Genomic DNA, 18619 nt, shown 5'->3' on the forward strand with positions numbered 1-18619 from the left:
GAGATTAATTCAACTCCCAACCATATAATATATGCTTTATGTACATTTTTCATATATCACTAAATTTAATCCTTGTACACATTTATAGACAGTGGGGTCGCTAAAAGGAAATTAACGAATACGCAAATTGGCCAAATTAGCGTGTGAGCGTCGAAGGCGCGAGATTTTTGTGTTTTATTAGGGGTCTGAGGGTGACCCCCGGGATCAGTTTTATGTATTTTGATGATTTTGCGATCGCCCGAAAGCGCGAGATTTTGGTGTTTGGGGGGTCCGGGGGTCTCCCCCGGGAAAAAATTACGATTTAGAATGGCTTAGATGAGTTTTACGATGCATTTTGATGAATTTGCGAGCGCCCAAAGGCGCGAGAATTTGGTGTTAGGGGGGTCCGGGGGTCTCCCCGGTAAAAAAAATTACGATTTAGAATGGCTGAGATGAGTTTTACGATAAAGTTTAATGATTATAAAGCGTTCTTAACATGGTAATTTTTCGATTTAAAGCTACCTGCATTTAGAAATGATAATTGTGTCGTAATAACATTATGCAACCCTACTCGATCTGAATATACCGGCTACATAAAAAAATGAATTAATTGTCTCGCTAAGACATATAAACAAATTGATCTTTTAAGAGACATTTTTTAAAATAGTACATAGAATTCCTTGATGGAGATTTTTAGTCTAGTTTGTGTGTATTGAATTTTTACTATTTAAGGTTTGACATTATGTGCTTGAACGTTTTAGGAAATGCGCCGCGCAGCGGAAAATTTTCTAGAATGAAGTACGAAAAATGTGCCGGAGGACCCTTTTTTCTTTCAAATAAGCATTTTTAGAAAATTTCAGTCGGCGAAAATGGGGGGGCAAAAAGACATGTTTGCCCCCCCGTCCTGGGAAACGGGGGGGCAGTTGCCCCCCCCCCCCCTCCCGCTTCCTACGCCCCTGCCTCGTAAATCACACTTTATTATAGTTAGTTTCTGGTAAACACTCAAACATTTAATGTCTTTCTTCTCCGAATTTCTACGTTAAATACTTCCTTGATAAATCCTATAAAAGGAGTTAAACTTTGACGTTTTGCGCAGAAGCTCTTGGAAGCTGACTTTGGGAACAGGTAAGAGTAGTCTTTGATTACCGAGATAAGGATAACATATTTTCGAAAACTTTTGAGAGATGATAGATTAATCTTTAGGTATTGGAACCGGCAGTAATTCATATAAGCTATAAGCATATATATCTTTTATTTGAAACTAATATGATTGTTGTTGTTGTTGTTGTTGTTGTTGTTGTTGTTGTAGAGTTGATAAAGTTCATATTCGGAACCAATACAGCCATGAAGAACTGCTTTTGTTGCGACTGTATGTCCTGTGATTGGTATGTGCAACGTAAACATTAATCATTCCATTATTAGTATGTTCCTATTAGGAGATTTTCGTGCTGTATCCGTGTTGGTCACCATGCACCAGTTGATGTATATTTCTCTGTGTGTCCTGGTTGGTTTTGGTCTGGCAGCGTCGGCGGACGGTGAAAATGCGGCTTCGGTACGTACATCTCCTTGTTGATATTTGAGTATTATGTGTGATACATTGTAACCTTGATTATGTAACATGTTTTCGCAATTGAAATCAATTCCTGAGAGAAATACTCGTATGTTGTTTCGACGCAAAGAGCAAACAAAATACTAGTTTCTGAAATTTGTTTTATTTAAGTCATGCAGATAAACTATTTATATCTCTGTTTATTTATTCATCATATCTTTCAAATATCGTCAAATCAAACATATATTCAGAATCATAAATGTAAAACAAAATAAATAGATAAAAGAACAATCGATATTATTTATGAAATATTAATTGTTCACCAATTTAACAATGAAAAATGCATTTAAATATTTAAGTATTTCAAATCAATTGATTTCCTTCTTTGTTAAAGTAATATGCGCCGTAACTGAGCGAAGTTTTTGACATGCTATCTTTTCTTCAATTATCTATTGAAAACAATCAAGCTGTAAATAATTCAAATGGACAGACAAACATGTATGTTGCCTTTCAGACATTAGTTACACCACAGAATTGATGCACTGTAAAATTATTGTGTTTATGCCTTATGTATGTTAAGATGGAAACATACATACAGAAATCATTCCAAAATTACTAATAAATAACTGAAATGGAATTTTAGACCACAACCTGTCTTCATTGGCTGTCCGAATGTACTCATTTCACTAGGTTTTAGATGAAAATATGCTGATTTTTAGCAGTACTGCCAAAAACCCTTTTCAGCTTTTATTTGTACTTGTAAAATTAAGACTTTGTATTGTAAGTATTGTAACTCTCAAAATGTTGGTAATTTGTGGTGGTAAATAAAACATCAAAAGCTCTAATTGATTCGCGAGTATGAAAATTACGGCACATATAACTTTAAGTGATTTAGTAAAAGAATGAATGTCTAAGATATACTTCGTACATTTATGTATATAAATGTAGATTCGGTGTATTTACGTTATAGTTCCTGTCTCTGAATGTCAGCACAGCGGAGGGAGACATATATTCGGTGGACATTGGATCTGAACAAACTGATGGAAATGAGATCGTTCATTCAACTATGAACGGAAATGGTTCCCAGACCGTGGTCACCAATCATACCCTGGTAGGTGGATAGAGAAAGTAAATTATCGTTTCCCCTTATCAGGCTCTAGATTTGTATTATTCACATGTAAATTACTTCAGAGGTTTGGGCCGCTTTGGCCTAGTTGTTAAGATGCTTCAACATATTACCACAAGCCCTCCACCTCTTGGTCGCGAGTTCGAATCCCATGTAGGGCAGTAGCCAGGTACTGACCGCACATGGGTGTTTTTTCTCCAGGATGTCAGTTTTTCATTCACCTTCAAACCTAGCACCCCCTTCCATGACACTAGCTGTTAATAGCAATAAAACTAAAACAACAAACCAACAGACAGTGGTTACATGACCTTATGGGACAAAAGGAGATACCGATAGGACAAAAGTAGATACTGGCGGGACAAAAGTAGATACCGGTAGGACAAAAGTAGATACTGGTAGGACAAAAGTAGACACCGGTAGGACAAAAGTAGATACTGGTAGGACTAAAGTAGATACCGGTAGAACAAAAGTAGATACCGGTAGGACAAAAGTAGATACCGGTAGGACAAAAGTAGATACCGGTAAGAAAAAGTGGATACCGGTAAGACAAATGTAGATACTGGTAGGACAAAAGTAGATACTGGTAGGACAAAAGTAGATACCGGTAGGACAAAAGTAGATACTGGTAGGACAAAAGTAGACACCGGTAGGACAAAAGTAGATACCGGTAGGACAAAAGTAGATACTGGTAGGACAAAAGTAGACACCGGTAGGACAAAAGTAGATACTGGTAGGACAAAAGTAGATACCGGTAAGGAAAAAGTGGATACCGGTAGGACAAATGTAGATACTGGTAGGACAAAAGTAGATACTGGTAGGACAAAAGTAGATACCGGTAGGACAAAAATAGATACTGGTAGGACAAAAGTAGACACCGGTAGGACAAAAGTAGATACTGGTAGGACAAAAGTAGATACCGGTAAGGAAAAAGTGGATACCGGTAGGACAAATGTAGATACTGGTAGGACAAAAGTAGATATGGGTAGGACAAAAGTGGATACCGGTAGGACAAAAATAGATACCGGTAGGACAAAAGTAGATATGGGTAGGACAAAAGTGGATACCGGTAGGACAAAAATAGATACTGGTAGGACCAAAGTGGATACCGGTAGGACAAAAGTAGATATCGGTTGGACAAAAGAAGATACTAGTAGGAAAAGTAGATACTGGTAGGACAAAAGTAGATACCGGTAGGACAAGTAGATACTGGTAGGACAACAGTGGATACAGGTAGCACAAAATAGATACCGGTAGGACAAAAGTGGATACCGGTAGGACAAAAGTAGATACTGGTAGGACAAAAGTAGATACCGGTAGGACTAAAGTAGATACCGGTAGGACAAAAGTGGATACCGGTAGGACAAAAGTAGATACTGGTAGGACAACAGTGGATACAGGTAGGACAAAATAGATACTGGTAGGACAAAAGTGGATACCGGTAGGACAAATGTAGATATCGGTTGGACAAAAGTAGATACTGGTAGGACAAAAGTAGATACCGGTAGGACAAAAGTAGATAATGGTAGGACAAAAGTGGATACCGGTAGGACAAAAGTAGATACCGGTAGGACAAAAGTAGATACCGGTAGGACAAAAGTGGATACCGGTAGGACAAAAGTAGAAACCGGTAGGACAACAGTGGATACAGGTAACACAAAATAGATACTGGTAGGACAAAAGTGGATATCGGTAGCACAAAAGTAGATATCGGTTGGACAAAAGTAGATACTGGTAGGACAAAAGTAGACACCGATAGGACAAAAGTAGATACTGGTAGGAATAAAGTAGATACCGGTAGAACAAAAGTAGATACCGGTAGGACAAAAGTAGATACTGGTAGGACAAAAGTAGATACCAGTAGGACAAAAGATACCAGTAGGACAAAAGTAGATACTGGTAGGACAAAAGTAGACACCGGTAGAACAAAAGTAGATACTGGTAGGACAAAAGTAGATACCGGTAGGAAAAAAGTGGATACCGGGAGGACAAATGTAGATACTGGTAGGACAAAAGTAGATACTGGTAGGACAAAAGTGGATACCGGTAGGACAAAAATAGATACTGGTAGGACCAAAGTGGATACCGGTAGGACAAAAGTAGATATCGGTTGGACAAAAGAAGATACTAGTAGGAAAAGTAGATGCTGGTAGGACAAAATTAGATACCGGTAGGACAAGTAGATACTGGTAGGACAACAGTGGATACAGGTAGCACAAAATAGATACAGCTAGGACAAAAGTGGATACCGGTAGGACAAAAGTAGATACTGGTAGGACAAAAGTAGATACCGGTAGGAAAAAAGGGGATACCGGGAGGAAAATGTAGATACTGGTAGGACAAAAGTAGATACTGGTAGGACAAAAGTGGATACCGGTAGGACAAAAATAAATACTGGTAGGACCAAAGTGGATACCGGTAGGACAAAAGTAGATATCGGTTGGACAAAAGAAGATACTAGTAGGAAAAGTAGATGCTGGTAGGACAAAATTAGATACCGGTAGGACAAGAAGATACTGGTAGGACAACAGTGGATACAGGTAGCACAAAATAGATACAGCTAGGACAAAAGTGGATACCGGTAGGACAAAAGTAGATACTGGTAGGACAAAAATAGATACTGGTAGGACAAAAGTAGATACTGGTAGGACAAAAATAGATACCGGTAGGACAAACGTGGATACCGGTAGGACAAAAGTAGAAACCGGTAGGACAAAAGTAGATACTGGTAGGACAAAAGTAGATACCGGTGGGACAAAAGTGGATACCGGTAGGACAAAAGTAGATACTGGTAGGACAACAGTGGATACAGGAATGACAAAATAGATACTGGTAGGACAAAAGTGGATACCGGTAGGACAAAAGTAGATATCGGTTGGACAAAAGTAGATACTGGTAGGACAAAAGTAGATACCGGTAGGACAAACGTAGATACAGGTAGGACAAAAGTGGAGACCGGTAGGACAAAAGTAGATACCGGTAGGACAAAAGTAGATACCGGTAGGACAAAAGTGGATACCGGTAGGACAAAAGTAGAAACCGGTAGGACAACAGTGGATACAGGTAGCACAAAATAGATACTGGTAGGACAAAAGTGGATACCGGTAGGACAAAAGTAGATATCGGTTGGACAAAAGTAGAAACTGGTAGGACAAAAGTAGATACCGGTAGGACAAAAGTAGATACTGGTAGGAAAAAAGTGGATACCGGTAGGACAAAAGTAGATACCGGTAGGACAAAAGTGGATACCGGTAGGACAAAAGTAGAAACCGGTATGACAAAAGTAGATACTGGTAGGACAAAAGTAGATGCTGGTAGGACAAACGTGGATACCGGTAGGACTAAAGTAGATACCGGTAGGACAAAAGTAGATACTGGTTGGACAAATGTAGATACTGGTAGGACAAAAGAAAAGACGGGTAGGAAAAAAATGGATACGGGTAGGACAAAAGTAGATACTGGTAGGACAAAAGTAGACACCGGTAGGACAAAAGTGGATACCGGTAGGACAAAAGTAGATACTGGTAGGACAAAAGTAGATACCGGTAGGACAAAAGTAGATACAGGTAGGACAAAAGTAGATACTGGTAGGACAAAAGTAGATAATGGTAGGACAAATGTAGATACCGGTTGGACAAAAGTAGATACTGGTAGGACAAAAGTAGATAATTGCCTCTTCCAAGGCTACTTATGTATGTGACCGATTTTTGTTCTTAGTCACTTTTAAAGTCAGCTTTTTAAAACTGAAATATTGCTATTGCTTTTCACGAGTGTGGTTGTCACTTATATTCCATGCAAAAATTATTTCCATGTCAGAAAACAATTACATCTGTAACATAAGAATTATTTACAAAGTAATGAAGGACAGTCTATATTTCTGTAGCAGGAGAGTAGAAAATGTAGCGACCAGACCGGGATTCGAACCCGAGACTTCTAGCCGAATGCTCTACCGCTGAGCTACCTGGTCACCGATAATCGATCCAGTCCAATCCCGTTATATTTCCATATCAATAAACTCCTATTGTTTGCATCTCTCATACTCTTATAAAATGTTATTTCTTAACTAATATATTTACAGAATATACGTGTGATTATCCCAGACTCGGAATCCGAAGATTGCTACTTCACGGAACTGAACGAAGAGGAAAAGACAGAACACGTGCTAGAGGAGGAGGATGCAGATGACGTAGATACTGTACGTAAGAGTCAATTTCTTTATTATAACCAGAAAAGTGTATAAACATAATGCAGCCTTTACATCTGTATATCTCGTTGTATTATGTTCCTAATATAGGTTAAGGAGACTGACACGACACAAACTACCAACGCCACCGCGGAGAAGGCGTGTATGTATGACGAGGACGAACCCGAAATGACAGAGGAAGTGAGGACTGTAGTAGAGTCGTTATGTGGGATTCGGAGGATACGTCACTTATCAAAGAAAGCTGAAGGGTGTCAGGACATCCCACAGGGCGAGAGCGAACAAGGTATTGCTAGTTTTTAGATTAAACGCTGTAACATTACATCAGTATGTTTTCCAGTACACGAACATGGATTGTAATGTTCCCTGTAACTTTTGTATGCATTTAAATGCAATAAAAATAACAACTTGAAAACTTTATACAGGGTTGTGTTGTATCTAGCAATGTCGAATGAAAAAATACCGTTTAATTTACAAGGAATCCTTATTGACTTTTTCTGATTTAATGTTAACCTTTCTACTTGCTACCATCATCTAACCGTGAATCCTTACAAGTCGATAAAATTCAAATATGTTTCTTCATAATATACACACATTTATAGTGAACGCTTTCTTCATATTACCTTATTGTTTTGTAATTTAGATGAAGACTCTGACGAAATTGGGTCGGGAGGTCTTGTGCGCCGGAAGAGATTTTGGGGAACATGCCCTTTCCGCTGTAGGTGGATCATTAGAAGAGTTAGATATTGCTGGCGTTGTAGGCCCTGCTTCTTTTGTAGGTGGAGGACATGCTGGATCACCTTCTGGTATCTAGACTATGTCTGTGGCAGATTCTGCTGAGTCCATTGTACATTACAATGTTGCTGATTAAAGATGTACTATCATTGCATTAAGAATGTTTATTCAAATGAAACATACGCGCTTGGTAATTAAATATCTATGATAACTAAACGCCTGCATTACTGATTTTTGAAACAGATCTTTTTCAGTAAAATAGGTTCTATCATTTGACCACGCTTCATAATCTAGGTAAAATGCATATATCAAAAACTGATACTATAGATTGATTTATTATTTTGTTGTTAAAATAACATGAATGGAAAACACTGTTTTGTAAAAAATCGATTGTTTATGATTGTTTTTGTACAATTACTTTTGATAAATATGTGAACAATGTAAATTTCAACTGATTTATATGGAATGAATGGGCAAGTTCTAGCAATAGATAATAACTACATATATCCGATAATAAAATTTGAGCATTGCTTGTAGTTTTTGCTATTTCTAAATTTCATTTTCTATTCGGACAACAATAAAATCTAGAAATTAACCTACTATAAGTTTGTTGTTTATTTATGATACACTAAAGCTGAATCATGAGAACTTTTTATATATCGCGTTTTTAATATATACAAAGGTCACGGGTTTAACCAGATAATTGGAGCCAAAGAATATCCGCGACATTACAATTGAAAATTTATGAAATATACATCAAAAAGATTGGGCATCTGAATAATTCCTTTCCGAATCACTGATAACACAACACAAGGTATGGCTCTATTGAGATCACCATCATATTTATACACAGATTATTGCTTGGTACTTCATTAAGGGGGGGCAACTCAAACATCAAATTAGCAAAAACATACATGTTTGTTTAGTTTTACGTCCTATTAACAGCCAGGGTCATGTAAGGACGTGCCAGGTTTGTTGGTGGAGGAAAGTCGGAGTACCCGGAGAAAAACCACCGGCCAGCGGTCAGTACCTGGCAACTGCCCCACATGTGATTCGAACTCGCATCCCAGAGGTGGAGGGCTTGTGGTAATATGTCGGGACATCTTAACCACTCGGCCACCGCGGCCCCTAAACATACATGTAAATATAGCACAAAGACACCGACTTGGACGATGCATGTGAGCTGTCAACAAATAATCATTTCCTTGTTTATATATTATGAATATATTCTCCAAGATGTATATACCTTATATATTCTACAGGTATATAGTATATAAGTTCTTGAAATTTATTGTGGTCTTTGAATGATTCTAAAATAAACATACAGCTCATATATACGGAAACCCTTCTTCGCAAATTATGATTAGGAAATGTTAAGAATATTTCGAGTACAAACGGACACATTACCATGTCACATAGTTTCGTGAATAGCATAGGAAGTTTCGTCTGGACACATGACACAAACAATCATATAGTGAGACATTGTTACATGACAATATCTCTATACGTAATCGAGATTAGACGATATGCCGGAATTGGTGATAAATAAAGACGGATACACCAGTCTGTAAAATAAATACCACGTCAGAAATAGCCCAATTATAAAGTTATATCAATATTATGTAATTACCTAGGATGTCGAAAGATTGGAAAGGGTTTCAGGAAAGCGGAATTTAAGCTGGCGAACGAACCAAACACTGGCCATGGTGTACACAGCCAAAATAAATAATCTATTAAACACTTTAAACACTTGAGTTTTTAAATACTAATGTCACACTTGAGTATCAAAGTTAAAGGACATGACAGTTTAGCTTAAATATAAGACATTGTTTTATTAATTGTTTATAATAATTTTGTTTCCGTTAGTAAATGAATAAGTCTATGTAGTTATCATTATGGCGTCTTTGTTATTTGTCTGATATAAAGCCACGTTATCAAAACCTTCAGCTCAAATAAACATGTTGATCGAGTAACCCACGTTTCATTAACAGCAGTTCTGTTCTGTTCTCAGATAGCACCTTCAACTTGAAGTTTCATTGTAACAAATAAACATAATGCGAACAGATGCTAAAGAGGTGACGGTCGCAAGATATTAAAACAGCTTGTTGTTATACTAGATTATATGATTTCAAGATAATCATAAAATCTAGTAATGTTTATAGGTGATAGCGTTTATTAAATTAAAACAATTTGCTATTTTGAAAATTCTGCTGCGATAAGTTCATAGAAAACCGAGCAAAAATTTCAATTCATACATGAAAATTGGGTGATATTCTTAGCTCAGATTCCACTGTTTGCCTTATTAGCAGTAAATCTAATCCAGTTTCGGAAAATTACCTAGAAGACAAAACAAAAATGTCTTGACCCATTGACGTCACTTTAAATGTTGTAATATATGGGTAGACATGTGATAAAGCAATGAGTGTATTACATACGATAACAGTGCTACATTCTACAGTTATATCATAATTGAAATACAATTTAGATATCAATTAGATCATTGTTAGATTGAATAATGGATAGCTAAATGCAATCTGGATGACAGATAGATAGAATAACGCCCGTTACACTTTTTCTATTTCAGAGATACTTAGATATTTAGATACGAGTGAACATTTGAATTGCACAACCATTAATCCTGAACAGCCAATGTCAATGTGTCTGTTTTTAATAGTTTTCAGTTTCCTATTAATGATACAAACATTTCAAAGACTTTTTATAGTTCCATAATCAAATTCTTTCAGGATGTACACTGAGGTTTCAGTCGCGTTGAAGTCTCGTTTCAACATAGATCAAAGAAGTTAAGATCATTTTCAAATAAAAGTTATCAATATCTGTAGCAAGTTGTCAGTTGTCAAATTTTATCTAAAAATATTTCTTTACTAAGTAGATTTTTGAATATGGTGATTTCAAGAAATGACCCATTTGGCGGTTTTTTGAAAATATGCCTTTTTTGGCTTTGAGTACAGCCTAAGCTTTACCATGTTTTGCTTAAATTGTGTTTACCTAAATCATCACTACGCCAACATTTTTAGCTGTATCGAGCTAATTTTTGCTGTAAATCTTACTTAGGTTCATGATAATAAAAAATAAGCATTAATGTGTAAAATGTCACGGTATGTTTTACATTTAATGATCAATTGAGTACGTTTATTTTTTACTCTAAAACGTTGAAAAATAAGAATTGTTTAAATCGGGCGAAAAAGTAAATTCACCGACCCCCTATTTTTCTGCCTGATTTAGAAATAGCAACCTTTTCCCCTTTAATATATGCAAGCTATTTACAAAAGTTAAATACAAGAACTTTTTTATAAAAAGGTTAAATCTTGCAAAAATGGCTGAAAATAGTGTATTTAGCAGCTGAGAATTAAGGAGTATGGGAAGCATCTGTTGTTACGCTGAGAAAAAAATATGGGTCTTAATAATGATAACTGCTAAATTTTTAAAGAAAATCACTATACAATAAATTATGCAAACACCAATATATATCAAATATTTATTAGGAAATGATGGCATCAATCTATCTTGTTTGGTTAAAACGGCGAAATTCTCATAATGATTTTAAGTGACCACAGCTCAAAACCGAGCACATTGATCAAAAACTATTTTATTCCATTTTCTTCTATGATATGAACTCCAATCAATAACTATATGAGAAAAAAGGTTTATACAAGAATATTTTGACTTCTCAGAGATGTACATCCTTAAAGCCTTGTCTTCAGTCATATTACAAGGGTTAGCTAAAAGATAACAGAACAATTCATCCGTCTATGCAAATTGCATAGTTACCTCCCTTGTTGATAAGTATTCATTTTGATGTACATAATTATCTTAGTGAAATGTTTAATGTTACTCTCGCAAGTAAATAACGTTATAATCAATGCATACCTGTAAGGGATGGTTATGACTGACCGTATTAAATCAGTTTTGATGTAAAACAGGATGCAAGTACTAATGAAGTATGAAAATGATACTTGTCGCTTGATTCAATGGTGGACGACATGACTGCCACATATAAGCCGTTGTCTCTAGTTGATTAGTTCATAAAACGGCAGCTTGCCATGGGTGTCGGAAATTACGTTGATCCGACAGTGTATAAAGCGTCCTCTATAAGATTAAGAATTTGCCACAATATATCGATAACTATTCTGATTTCACTGTACGTCCATAGCTTTTATGTCGTCTATTATACCCCTTTAGACATTAACGTGTGGTAAACGCCCTGTTCAGCATGTGACGTGTTTATTCTATTATCCCTTGTTGTATTTTAAATTGATAACCGAGAGTCATACCCTAATGTTAGTTCCAATTGTCAACAAGGTTTTTGGGAAGATGAAATACCTAAGTTCGTGTATAAATAAACAGAATGTACAGGTACAGTATGTTACAGAAATATTTTCATTGATTATTTACATACCGATATACCATCCGCCTATATAACGTAAAAACGACTGTCGTCCAAGGGAATTATTAAAACAATACACTACTATATTGTCAGCAATTCATCAGCACTATAAATGATCTGTTTCTATAAACTATTTTTTATTCATGTTATGGGTAGAACTATCAATACAAGTAACAAAGGGGCGTCAAGTTTTGTCTTTTTGCTATCCCGCAGTGATCATGGTAATTCACGAAAAGATACGCAGGGTTTGTTTCATCTTGAAATGCTAAGAAGACCTTCGATTCTTTAATTGGTCATGTCAAAGGTCAAAGAGTGAAAAATACGGAGTAAAGATGATTCTTTCGTAATGTATGTAAAAGGAACAAGGGATTCTGGATTTCAGAAATACTTCCGGAATTATAAACTATATACTACATGTACAGCGTTCATAATCTAAATTTCTATATTTCTTTGTTTTAATGCTTTCTTCGTAAACAAACGAAACATTTGGAAGGTTGCCAATGTAGGATCTTTTAGGTCAGTCTTCATATAAAGTTTTCACTCATTGGGAAACTCTTGTATGTATCATTTACATCCCCACCAAGAATAAACATTCATACTTTTTACAATATATCATACATACAAGTATTTATCTATTATATATATATATATATATATATTTATATATCATGTTCTATTATTAAACATTGAATTGAACTGATTAATTTATTTATTCTTCTTTTTATTGCAAATGATTGTTTTTAGTTTGCAAACATGAAAACATGAATCATAATTCTTTGTACAACAATAATAATAAAATTGTTTTTATAAAAGTAAAATAAAATGATCGTTCGCCAAGTTTCGGGTTAACAAATAAAATCTAAACCTTTTCTGCTGTCATATATGCTCATATTGATTATCAAATTCGGCATACAAAGATGCATGCATCTCAATTAACTTGATTGAGAAGAAGTAACATTGAGATGTATTTTAGCTAGCTTTTCGTTAAAAACTACAATAATTCGACTATATATACCACATGTGGTATTTTCCAATCCACAGAAATCATCGTATTAGAATCTTAACATAAAATAATGACATTATAATAATTATGTATATATATATATATGTTTTTTTTTCTTTTTGTTTTTCCATTTTTTTTTTTTTTTTTTTTTTTTTCATAAACAAATTTACAAATACATGGGACATCAACACAAATTTGACAGGACATTTACATTACATTTCTATAAAAAAAATGATTTGATATATTCCGGTGAAGATGAATTTACGAATTAGTATATTTGAAAAATCCGTTTTGCCGGCTATTCGAAACTTTGTAAAAAAAAACAAATGTATGTACGTGTATGTATATTTTGATTGATTTATGAGCAGCGAATAGTAATAATAATATTAGAAAGGGGAGGTATCCCAAATTAACTTTACTCAGCAACCATAAAGACAGAAAAAAAAATCAAAATAAAAAAAAATCATACAGACTGCACCAATGAATAGGAACCTATACGTATAGGTACATATGTAGACAACATATTGATTTCTGTTGATTTCAAATCTAGAGTTATATAATAAACTAAAAAAACTAGAACCCGTATGAAAATTCAATACTAAGCACATGCATATTGATAGAGAAATCATGAAGATGGTTTGCCAGCCTTCCCACAATTTGTTTAAGTGATCAATACTAATATTCTTCTGTGCAATTGTTTTTTCAATATCAAATCGATATATTAGATATTTTTGATATCATTGAAAGTAAGATTATTACCTATTCAGGAAGAAACATAGATAAGGTATTTTGTTTGAAATATTTAAAAAAAAATCAAAGGAAAGTAAGATTGATGATTGTTGTTTTTCCCGAATAAGATTGACATTAGATCATTTTGTCGATTGTATTTTAATTCATCTAAATAGATCTAATTATATTATATTATTACATCAGAGGCCTAGCATTATGAAAATCAGATATGAAAAAATTAGGTGCATCTAAAAGTTGGTATTAAAAATAATCGCAAAGAATGATGATGGAAAAATAAATGAAGAATAAGAAATTAAAAAATCAGTGTTACTTAGTAAAAATGACACATACATGTAATTACATAATATACAATACATATAGCAGAACGAAATATTTTACTCCATCCAGGAAGTACCATGTCTGATTGGTTAGAATTTTTACTCCATCTAGGAAGTACCATGTCTGATTGGTTAGAATTTATATTAGATACGTTATGGTAAGAGTATGAATGGTCAATGGAAAATTGAACAAATAACAAAAAAAAATTCTGCATTTAAAAAAATCCATATAGGTCCGAGCATGGGAAAAGTAAATGAAAATTAAAATGAATGTGTTGTGTCAAAGTATGTTTCTCAAAGCTTCAACTACTTCCTGATAGAAATCAATGATAATTGGTCACGGCGTGAATTGAATTGCAAACCTAACATGTTTTTTTTTTCTTCAAATCTCATGTTCTTCCTGGATAAAAAGTATAAAAGGGGTTTATTTTGTGACATTTGAAGTAGAAATCCGGGAGGGTACTTTGGAGAAAGGTAAGTGTCTTGCATTTCAGACCATACTTATTCGAGCTCAAACATTTCTTAACAAAATATGGAAAAAAATTATTTCTAAGAACAGTCAAATTTCAATTAGTCGAATTTCTCGATTTGTTGAATGAAAATCAATGTTATATGATTTTGTAAAATATGAGGAGAAATGTCATTTAAAATTTTAAAAACCTCAGAGGCCATATCTTTCATACGCTTAACATGTAAAAAATCAAGTTTGTGCCTCCTTAAAATATCGATGACTGGGGAAACATAGTCATTGTCAATAAAACGAAGTGCTCTCTCCTGGACTTTTTCCATTTTCCTAGTATTAGTCAATGTACAAAAGTGCCAGGCAAGTGGACAATAGTTAAAATTTGAAAGTATAAAAGACTTAAAAATGAGAATTTTCCCCTTCTTTGTAAGATTATTTCCCAGTCTTTTTAAAACAGCAAGTTGTTTGGCAGCATTTCTACAGAGTCGAGATATGTGTGCATCAAATTTAAAAACAAAGTCAATATCTACACCTAAAAGTTTTACAGTATCTTCACACATAATCTCAAGGCCATCAATGTTAAAAGATTTAATAGAATTTGTTGTCTTCTTTCCAAAACATATAGCCTGGAACTTCTCTGGGTTGGCCATCATACCATTAAAATTAAACCAGTCTATTAGAACTTTACTCTCTTTTTCTAAGCAATCTTTCAGATGTGAAAAACTATCACCTATCTTAGAGAGAGTATTATCATCTGCATAATTATATAAAACACATTTGTCAACAAAGGTAAAAATATCATTCATAAAAATATTGAAAATCAGAGGTCCGACAATAGAACCCTGGGGGACTCCCTTCTTCACATCTGTCCATTCGCTGGTCTCTGGCCCCAGTCTGACCTGCTGCATTCTGTCACTCAGGTAGCTGCCGATGAAGTCAATAGCTGACTTACCCAGACCATAAGCTTGCAGCTTCCCGAGTAGCAGGTTATGAGGAATGCAGTCAAAAGCCTTGGACAGATCCATCAGAATAGCTCCTGCATGCTGATGGCTGTCCAAGGCCTGCCTCCAGTCCTCAAGAGCTCGCAGCAGGACAGACTGGCACCCATAACCGCTCCTGAACGCTGCTAGGAAGGGATTAAAAATAGACTTAAAATATTCACCTAATTGGTTATGAATAAGTCTTTCAAAAATTTTTGACATAGAAGGTAAAATACTTACAGGCCTGAAGTTACTCTTATCCATAGGGTTGTTTTTCTTAAAAATCGGTAAGACCTGTGCTTTCTTCAGGGCATCGGGAAAATGGGAAAACTTTACACAATGGTTAAAAAGGGATGTTATAACAGGAGTAAAAGCTACCGAACCAGCTTTTAACATTTTTGAGGAGATACCATCAAAACCTGTAGCTTTTTTCACAATCAACGAGGACAAAATATTTTTTACATCACCCTCATATACAGGCTGAAAATTAAAAGCATTGTTTTCATTTCCTTCACACATGGTTTTTTTTTAATATTTACAACACTTGGGTGGTCAGTAAAATTTGACACACCCTTTAGATCCTTACCAATATCATCTGCAACTGTAGAGAAAAAACCATTAAAAACATCACAAACTTCTCTCTGTCTGGATACAATGCTTTCATCTTCTTCTAAAATAATTTTCTGATCATTAACACATTTGTTAGATAAAAAAGGCTTAATAGTAGGCCAAAAATCCTTAGAGACTGGGCCTCCACCACATCGTTCCTGGAAATAGAGCCGTACAGACTGTCTACGGAGTTTAACTACATAATTTCTTTGCTTTCTGTAGGCTTCCCAGTTAGCAGGTGTTTTCATGCGGTTGTATCTATTACGCAACATAGTTTTCTTAAAAGCAGCCCTTCTAAGATTACTGTTTAAAAACGGAGGTCTATTTAAACGAGGTTTGCGTTCTTTAATAGGTATATGCTCATCAACTACTTCCCTCAATAATTTATCATGAGCCCAGTAGACATCCTCAGTATCATCAAACACATATGCCACATGGAAAGGTACATTAGATAGATCTGAGTTAAAAACATTCTGTTCAAAGTTTTTAAAACTACGGAACTTACTTTTAACCCTAGGCAAGCATGGTGCTGTGCCTTTTATAACAATTCCAATAAGATTGTGGCAGTCACTAAGACCACAGTTAAAATTTATAGGCTTAAAACAGAAACTAGGACAATTAGTTAGGATGACATCAACTAGTGAAGGGATACAATCCTTCATAAAACATGTAGCTTCTGTAATTTTATTTGTCAGGTCAAACATGTCACAGAAATTAGACAGTGTTTTACCTTTATTTTCATTTAGGCAATCAAAGTTTAAATCACCTAAAATCATAAAATTGTCATACTTTGTAGATACACGATCAATAGATAAAACGGCATCGTTCATAAAATCGTTATCGTGCATAGAAGGGGGTTTGTATGTGCCAATAAAAGCCCAGTTTCTGTATGGAACACTCAATAACGATGGATTCCACATCTCTGAGTTCGAGATCATTACGTCTACGTGAAGGGAGGTCAGCACGAACGTAGGCCATGGGTCTTCCTCCGTGTGCATTTCGGTCTTTCCTAAAGCACCGATAACCTGCATGCTGGCACATCGAACATGTGGAATAAATTCACATGATCTTTTTGACGGATAATGCATTTCGTATTTACAGGTAAAGCAGTGTATCCGGCAGTAGTTATCGGTCTGTATGTGCGAAAATTGCAGGATAAACGTGACTAACATGACCCGATTAGTATTAGTATGTATTGATATACTTCCACAAATAAACCCTCCTACAACCAGGTCAATACATGGCCCTTATCATCATAAATAATAATTGGTTATGTATTATTGCTGAGTCGTTAAGATAGTTTGCAACATTTTAACATGGGCGATTATTAATGATGCCAGAAAATAAACCGATACTCTACTCCAAACGATACATTATCAATTATCAAAAAGCCATTCATCATTACTTTCGAATAAAATACACAACAGTATTGATACATGGTCTTCCACGAGATCTAAAACAATGTGTATGTCGTTGCAACTTAAAGATGCTCCACCGCCGACAGAGCATAAATGATATTCATCATTTGAACAATAATCGGTGTTTAATCGTGTATATATATATATATATATGATTAACACAAAAAATTATATAAAATAATTTACTTCGCCCTTGGTGCATGCGCAATCAGTACTTCATTCCATATAGGATATAGTGGCACGGAATTTTTTCGGGATGCAATTATTTTTTATGTTTTTAACGTGAAGTAAAATTAGAAGCTCAAACTTTTCAATGGTGGTAATGGTCTAAATTAAGTTAATTTTGTAACTGAAGAAAAATACCAAATCGTCTGCTCCTGTTTTTAATAGTGAAAAATACCATTTGTCAGCGGTGGAGCATCTTTAACTATGAGTATATACCGTGTTAAATCCAATTAACAACATACCGCGTTTGTACATAAATAAAAGTCTATCTTGTTCCGAAATTTAAATGCATAAAATCAATTACAGTTGCATTAAAGATATGTAATGCATACATCCATTTTCAAAATTATGTAAATCAAGTGTAGAATCTGAGAACATTTATTAGGTTAAAATGGGCTTTAACTGTCCAGGTATAATCGAAAATCTCAACCGAGGAAGAAGCCGATACCAAATGCTAATTAATATTGAGTTTAAGGATCTTCTCTAGTGAGGTTTCTGTCTCATTGACTTTTGGTTTCAATATTGATCAAAATAAATGATTTATGATATTTAACAATAATGTCTTGTTTCTTTTTGTATCAAGTTGCCTTCTCAGCAGAAAAGATCCTTAAACAACATTGTTAATCAACATTCAACATCACAAATGTACATTGTATATCAAACAACCTCATGGCTTTGCAATTATCCAATACTTTAACTTTACTGGTAACTAAATAAGGTGATCTGATCAAGTTCCAATGTTTTTCATCAGAAGCTACCACTATAACATAGTCAATCGTTCCACACAAGTCACAGTACGAATTTAAAGGTTCTTGATCGGGTGGATCGCCTACAACAAAGTAGATCAAGTTGTAGGTCACTT

The 18619-nt window shown here is 34.9% G+C and overlaps 1 protein-coding gene across 1 annotated transcript; it reads left to right on the top strand.

Annotated features, from left to right (window-relative positions):
• The first annotated feature begins 954 nt into the window (after window positions 1-954).
• On the top strand, window positions 955-8179 carry LOC138325308 (uncharacterized). Its single transcript, XM_069270866.1, has 6 exons — window positions 955-1104; window positions 1416-1531; window positions 2499-2639; window positions 6730-6846; window positions 6946-7138; window positions 7496-8179. The coding sequence occupies exons 2-6, from the start codon at window positions 1448-1450 to the stop codon at window positions 7690-7692; spliced, it is 732 nt and encodes a 243-aa protein (XP_069126967.1). The 5' UTR covers window positions 955-1104; window positions 1416-1447; the 3' UTR covers window positions 7693-8179.
• The last annotated feature ends 10440 nt before the right edge of the window (window positions 8180-18619 follow it).

This window comes from Argopecten irradians, chromosome 6 (assembly GCF_041381155.1).
Source record: "Argopecten irradians isolate NY chromosome 6, Ai_NY, whole genome shotgun sequence".
In the NCBI taxonomy this organism is placed as follows: domain Eukaryota; kingdom Metazoa; phylum Mollusca; class Bivalvia; order Pectinida; family Pectinidae; genus Argopecten; species Argopecten irradians.

Coding starts and splice junctions, on each gene's coding strand:
- LOC138325308 (XM_069270866.1), top strand. CDS start 1,448: ATGCACCAGTTGATGTATATTTCTCTGTGTGTCCTGGTTGGTTTTGGT. Junction 1,532..2,498: donor ACGGTGAAAATGCGGCTTCG/GTACGTACATCT, acceptor TTTACGTTATAG/TTCCTGTCTCTGAATGTCAG. Junction 2,640..6,729: donor TGGTCACCAATCATACCCTG/GTAGGTGGATAG, acceptor ATATATTTACAG/AATATACGTGTGATTATCCC.